This window comes from Scylla paramamosain, chromosome 1 (assembly GCF_035594125.1).
Source record: "Scylla paramamosain isolate STU-SP2022 chromosome 1, ASM3559412v1, whole genome shotgun sequence".
NCBI classification, from domain to species: Eukaryota; Metazoa; Arthropoda; class Malacostraca; order Decapoda; family Portunidae; genus Scylla; species Scylla paramamosain.
In genome coordinates, this window is record NC_087151.1 from 8692501 (window position 1) to 8700000 (window position 7500).

General features: G+C 40.6%; 1 protein-coding gene across 26 annotated transcripts in view; it reads right to left on the reverse strand.

Annotated features, from left to right (window-relative positions):
• The window catches only part of LOC135099722 (uncharacterized), a 353588-nt gene that overhangs the window by 159901 nt on the left and 186187 nt on the right, over positions 1–7500 (reverse strand). For 23 of the 26 annotated variants that reach the window (XR_010268324.1, XR_010268323.1, XR_010268314.1 and 20 more), the window contains one exon: positions 3875–3936. The exons of the other annotated variants lie outside the window; for them this stretch is intronic. Coding sequence is in view for 1 of the 23 variants with exons in the window: in XM_064002216.1 (XP_063858286.1) it covers positions 3875–3936 (62 nt within the window). In the remaining 22 variants the exon portion in view is untranslated. The remainder of the gene's footprint in view (positions 1–3874; positions 3937–7500) is intronic. 26 annotated transcript variants of the gene reach the window in all.

The following is a 7500-nucleotide window of genomic DNA, read 5'->3' on the forward strand; positions in this document are numbered from 1 at the left end:
GCAGTGATAGTAAGGAGACGTAGGAAATAAAAGTAAAATGTAGGAAGAGGCCAGAATTTTTCATATCGAACACTAGTAGGAGAGCAATGGCTGATATGGAAAAGTACGGGTTGATATGGAAAAGAAAATACACGTAGGTTGGAGAAAGTAGTGTTAGTATTTGACTGTAGTGTTTTATATGAAGCAGTAGTGCAAGTAGGCATTGGAAAATAAATTAGAAAATCAGTTTAGGGCGACGAGAAAGAGAGAGGGAGAGAGGGAGGAAGGGGAGTCTTTTCATATCTAATAATAATAGAAAAATAGACAGAAAAATAATAATATATATATATATATATATATATATATATATATATATATATATATATATATATATATATATATATATATATATATATATATATATATATCTGAATTTTTCTTGCATCAAACTCCAATAGAAAATGGGAAAAAAGTATATTACTATTAAAGAAATAAAGATAGTAATATAATAAGAATACAGTTAAAACTTCGAGAATATATATAGAATATAGAATATATATGGAAGAAAATATGTAGAACAAGGAGAATATCCGTTTTATGAAATGAAGGTAGGAGACGAAACCTGAAGCATCAAATAACATACTCTTCCATACCAATATAAGAACTATACTTATACACCTAAACAAATAATAAAAATAAAATAAAAAATAAATAAATAAAATAAAGTAAAATAAAAAAAGAACTCATGAACTTGTTTAGCCCAACGAAGTGGTAATTCTCTTTTTCTTGTTTTCTTTGTCTTTTTTTTTTGTAATACCCACGTGTCCTTGTTCCTTATTCCCTGAAGTTCTTTTCCTTTAGTTCTTTCTTCCCTTCTCGGATCTCTTTTCCTTCTCCCTTACAAATTTCTATGTTTATATTTCTTTTCCTCGTTGTTCTTCTACACTTCTACACTACAGTTTTCTTCTCATTTTTATTTTTTGTTTACTTCTTTTATCTTTCCTTCCTTTTTTGGTCCATTGTCTCTAACACCTTTCTTTACTTCTTCCTCCATTTCTTCAATCCTTATATCTTCCTCCATCCTCTGACTCTTTCTTCCCTTCCATTCCTTTCCCTTTCTTCAGTGCGCTCCTCTTTACTTCGATTCCTCCTTCCTCTTTCCTTACAAGTTTCCGCTCCTCCTTGCCTCCCTTTCCTCCATCTTAGGTCTGCCGCGGGTCATCAGCTATGCCTTGTGTCTGCCAGGTGTGTGTCGGTACTAAGACAGATTAGTTGACGCACGCACGCTAAGCACAGGCATGCAAAGTACTCTAGCCCGCACCCGAGTCTTAATTAAGCCGGCACGACCAGGTGAAGGCAAGGTAAAGTACAGGTAAGCTCTCGTATTGAGGTAAAAACATAGTGTGTGAGTAAATCTGGCTGTGTTTTTGTTGCCTCGTACTTTACGTTAACCCCATTTAATTACGTGTCTTTACTTACACCTACGGCTGTAAGTAATGTTAGCGGTCTGTTTGTTCGCTGTTGTTGTTGTTGTTGTTGTTGTTGTTGTTGTTAGCGCTACTACTGCAACTGTTACTACTACTACTACAGTGGCTACTACTGCAGAACTCTTCTCGTCAATCACCAGGAGGAGAAACGTAAATAACTGCCTTCCCGATGGTGTATTTTCGTGCCAGAAATGACTGTCCTCCGGGTAGTGGTGCATTCAACGGCGGCATACTCCTCATTCTTTGAGAGGAATTCCTCGGGAAGGTCAGTACTGCGTTCAATACACGCATAGTTCTCGGCGTATCAGTGATTTAGTGAATGAATTCCAGTAAGTCTTTGTGTGTCTTTCCTATAAAGAAGTATAAGGATAAGAAAAGAAGTGTTCTTGCGGCTTTAGTAGCGAATGATGGACAGCAAGTATGTTAGTTGATAAATAAATAAATAAATAAAAGCTTTCTTATTGCTTTAGTAGTAAATGATGGACCAAGAGTAAGTTAATTTACAAATAAAGGTGTGTGTGTGTGTGTGTGTGTGTGTGTGAAGATAAATAAAATAAGAATTGCAAGTTTATTTATTTATTCGTTTTTTTTTGTCTCTCTCTCTCTCTCTCTCTCTCTCTCTCTCTCTCTCTCTCTCTCTCTCTCTCTCTCTCTCTCTCTCTCTCTCCCTCTCCCTCTCTTTTTTCTTCCTTGTGTTCCGTTTGATGGAAGGTGTTCGTCCTTCAGGACTGCTTAAGGAAATGCGTCATGAAGCAAGTGCATCGTGAAAAAAAAAAAAAAAGTCCCAAAATAGATTCAGGTTATTGCATCATAAACCGATTTCCATGGCTTGTAAACATAATTGTACCATAAAGTCCTCAGGGTTCAGAGGCGTTCTATTTTTTTTCCAGTCACTTTCCATAACCGCCAAGGTGTGGTGGAAGTGTCGTGTTCATGGCGGTGGTGACAACATAAACTGTCTCCGAGGTTACTTATTAAGCTTCCTTTTATGGCAATAACAAGAAAATGATAATCGCAAAGCCAGGAATTACATCGAAATGGCTCTTAAGAAAATGCAATATAGCTAGAAAAAAAAAAAAAAATGCAGCAGGTAGCAGAGACTGAAGGAGAACATTAAACTATTTACTTTAGAACCAATAAAACTGCTTACATTCCAACCGGATCACAGTTACTTACATGCCGTGAAGTCTTGTATTTCCTCCCCTGATGCAGTAAAGGTAAGAATTTTGCGCCATCTGCACCTCGAACACCAATACTTTTCAACCATTTCGTCGTCTCGTAGTGTTAGTCTAAAGCTCGAGACACAATATTTTTTGTTTTTTTGCATTTTTTTCACGCAGTTCACTTCCACGTCTACAAGGTTGAATAGAACACAGTCAATACTTGTTTGAATAATCTACCTTACTTCCCAGACGGACTGACTGCAATCTCTGCATCTTCCTCGCTACACGCGGCATCACTTACGGTATTGCTATTATTAGTTCTGAGTTCTGGACCGGCATAGCCTTCTTCTGTGCATGTACCGCTTGGTTGCATGTTTGTTTCTCTCCCTCTCTCTCTCTCTCTCTCTCTCTCTCTCTCTCTCTCTCTCTCTCTCTCTCTCTCTCACACACACACACACACCTCTATTACACTTTTCCGGTTTACGTTCTTAATGCACCAGCTCACCGGCGTCTCCATTTTCCTAGTTCGCTTCCTCCTGCTGACGGAGGAAGAGACCACTGCACTTCTTATTGCCTCTCCCTCTCTCCTGGCTATAATTTACGCTTCGGGAAACAGGAGTGTTCGTTCTCATAAAGCAAATAGGTAACATATATTTTCTTTTATTTTTAACCTAATTTTTTCCCTCTTTTTTTTTCTCTCTCTCTCTCTCGTCTCTCTCTTCCTAACACTATTGATTGTGATATTTAACATCTGACTGTTTTTTTTTCTTATATTCGTGAATGTGCTTACAAGAATACGTGTGAAAAATACATAAATGCTGGGAATGCCATATTAAGTGTGTGTGTGTGTGTGTGTGTGTGTGTGTGTGGGAGAGAGAGAGAGAGAGAGAGAGAGGGGGGAGGGGATTGGGGATTGGGGTGAGGTATTAGTTCGGCAGGGTCGTCAAGTAATGTTTGTCTCTGTAGTGTAGCGATTCGTGTAATATAAAAATAAAAATAGTTAAGCATTCAAATTAAACTAAGAAAAAAAGGAAGGAAAAGGTTATTTGTACTTGAATTGCCAATGCATGTTTTCTGTTGTAGGTTTGTGATCCATAGTTATGAAGAATTTTAGTGTAATATAAGGACAAATATGAATAAGAATCCAACCTAAAATAAACTAAGAAAAACAAGGAAAGATCAGCTGATTTAAGTTCGAACTGCCAACACAAGCACAACGGTGATCAGAAGTCAAGTAACACTCACACTCGCTTCCACTGTGCGTTGCATCCTCCGTCAACTTAACGTCATCTGCACGGGTCTGCATCCTGAAACAATTTGAACTCTCATAAAGACTGTTTCCCTGTTGACGATGCAGACACCATCAAACTATCACTAATATCATGAAAATACCATTATAACTGTAGCATTAAATAAGACACCAAGCTCTTGAAAATATAACCATATCTGCTTAGAATCTTTGAATTGCCATGTTTTGCAAAACTTTTATTTGATGAACGGGAAGGCATTATACACAGAATAGACTGAGAACGAGGAAGTGGAGTAAAAATAAGTAAAGCAAGGTGGAAAGGAAAAAGAGGATAAAGAATAGATAGAGGGACGGAGAAAGAACCAGAGAGAGAGAGAGAGAGAGAGAGAGAGAGAGAGAGAGAGAGAGAGAGAGAGAGAGAGAGAGAGAGAGAGAGAGAGAGAGAGAGAGAGACAGCCAAGTAGAATTTTCCTCGATCTTTGTCCATGACTCTCCCGTTATATCACCACAAGTCCACATGTAAGCAGTGATGTGAAGTGCAAAGCCTCCTCCTCCCTCCAGTGGGGCGCTGCGATTTATATTACTCCGGTTTTGATTTCGTTCGATTTTGTCATTTTCTAGCTTACAGCGCAGTGTGTGTATATGTTTATGTATACATGAGGCTTCTGTGTGCGTGTGCGTGAGTGGGAATACTTATGGTGCAAACGTGTCCGCTGCCGCTACGCATGTACACATTTCCACAAGTTCCTCGTGTGCTGGGGTGTGACGGTGCCTGTGTGTGTTGGTAGGTAGGCAGGTAGGGACGTGTATGTATTGTGTGTGCATGTGTATAAGTGTGCGTGTGTGGGTGTGTGCTGCCTGATTTACGGGCTGGTGTAGGTGTGCCGCTCTGTCATCGCCCCAGTCATGATGCCCTTGTGACTTCAGCATGACCGACACGCCGAGTACTGTATATAGCACTGCACAGCGTCCCTCCCAGACTCCCTCCCTGTGCTCGCCCTCATTCCCTCCCTCTGGTCTCCACCCCTATGGCGAGGCAGGAGGGGAGGCAGGAAGCGAGGCAGGAGGAGGAGGAGGAGGAGGAGGAGGAGGAGGAGGAGGAGGAGGAGGAGGAGGAGGAGGAGGAGGGGAGGAGGAGGAGGTAGAGGAGGAGGAGGGCAAGAGGAGAGGCAGGTGTGGCGGCCGCTCATCCACCACCTGCAGAGACTCTCCTGCATCTCTCGCTTCTATTTTTTTACCTCCCGCCACACGAAAGACGACGCCCTTAAGCCGAGAGAGAGAGAGAGAGAGAGAGAGAGAGAGAGAGAGAGAGAGAGAGAGAGAGAGAGAGAGAGAGAGAGAGAGAAATATTTTAACAGACACCACTGCGTTCCTCCAGTCTATTCCTCTTTGAATCTCTCTTTATATTTTCTTAGCAACGGCGAAGAGCTACGTGTGTTTCATGTGTTTAGTGAGATCCTCGCGCCTCTCTCACTAAGCCACGCCGTGATTAGAACAACGAGCAAAGCAAAACATGATAACCCCACTCATACTAAGACGAGAATTTGCATAATTGTCAGTTCACCGTATTTTGCGAAGAGAGAGAGAGAGAGAGAGAGAGAGAGAGAGAGAGAGAGAGAGAGAGAGAGAGAGAGAGAGAGAGAGAGAATAATGCGTAGCGGCGGGAGTAACGGGAGGGAGGCGAAGGGAGGAAGGAGGAGGAGAAGGGGGCTTGGAGAAGGTTAGGATGATGATAGGAAGGAAGGGAGAAGCTGCGTCTTAATTGCCTACCTGCTTCATCTCGCTGAAAGTAATTGATCACCTTGGATTGGGTAACACTATGAGGAATGGCGATGATGTGCACGGCGACGGTGAGGCGGAGGCAGGCAAGGAAGGCCATTACAACACAGATCAACCAACGACTAACAACTTCCATAGAGGGAATGGCGGGGACTACACAGGAAAACACGATGAGAAGGTAAAATGTCCCAAACCTGTAAGCTGACTCAACCTGTGCTGATGACGAGGTTTGCTGATCAACACAGAAAATAAGCCAAGTGGAGAGTAATAAATGAGTGTCGCAGGGGAATACGTAGGAAAACACGCTAGGGAGATAAAACTTAATGTCACAAATCTGTAACCTGACTCAGTGTGTGCTAATGATGACGAGGCATGATCAACACAAATGAACAAATGATGGGAAATAAATAATGCGAGGTATCATTGATTATTCTTTCAGATCAAGTTGCAGGGGATGTAGGTATTTTTTGGTATATAATGTGAAGCTTATTTTTCCATGCAAGAGGGAACCTTGTCAAGTAACATGACAGTAAAAAAAAAAATGCAAAGGAAAATAGAGGAAAATACATAAATAAGAAAGGCCCAATAGAGATTTTCGGAAGGAATATTAAAAAATACGAGAAGTGTCTTGACGAACGAAGATACAACGAAGATAAGCTCAGAGGTCAATAGTAATTTCGTGTTGTGGGTATTTTCCTCGTGACAATAAAGTCATCTTAAATCATCTTGCCAAGACTCACCCTGGCAGAGTTACGGGAAGAAATGTGTGGCTGTTTCCTCCGCGGCCAGGACAGTGCAGGAGGTGTTTGGCTGATGGTGTTAATGTCATTCCACGCCATCGAAATTAAGTTTATCAGTAAGCTAAAAAAAAAAAAAAAAAAAAAAGTAACGCAGAAAGATTGGTACTTTGGACGTGGTGTAATTAACTGCCAGTGTTTGTTTCCAGCCCCAGAAAATTAATTTGTGAGTCAGGCAAGATGGATATTACTTACTGGTAAAGTACATTAAAATATGAACACATTACATTTAATTCAGTGTGTAACTTCTAAGATACGTAGCAACCCCCCCACAAAAAAAAAAAAAAAGCATTACTCTGCAATTAACTTTTAGAGCGTCATAGGAAAATGTAATTAGTGGACAAAAGATTATTGTGCAACTCATGATTAAGAAAAATGGTTCAGTAAGTTATTTTTTGTGTACATTTTTTTCTGCAAATAATGGAAAATATAGAAAAAAAAATGTAACTGAATTGGTCCAAACATAACACAAGCAGTAGGTGGAGGAGGAAAGCGATCACAGTAAGCCGCCAGCCGCCGCGCACCCCACCCCCGCCCGGCCACCGCCTCACCACGACGGAAACAGCCTCGTCGCTGACCTGCCATTAGGAAAGTCACTCCACCGCCGGCGTGTGAAGGACAACAGCCGGCCAGAGGAAAGTGAACTAAATGGGGGAGAGAAAAGTTGCGACCAAATTGTGGGTGGTGCAGGAAGCGCTGGTCACAGGAGGAGGGTGAGATGAGCTGAGCTGATGTACGACTGTGTCAGGCAGCTGGACACTGCAAGACACACTGGCTTGTCTTGAAAGGCTGTGTGTGTGTGTGTGTGTGTGTGTGTGTGTGTCTGTGCTTATATATATATATATATATATATATATATATATATATATATATATATATATATATATATATATATATATATATATATATATATATATATATATATATATATATATATATATATATATATATATATATATATATATATATATATATATATATATATTCCCATCACCGCGAGATGCAAGACGTGAAAACATCTGCGTTGCGTCGACGTCTTGTAATAA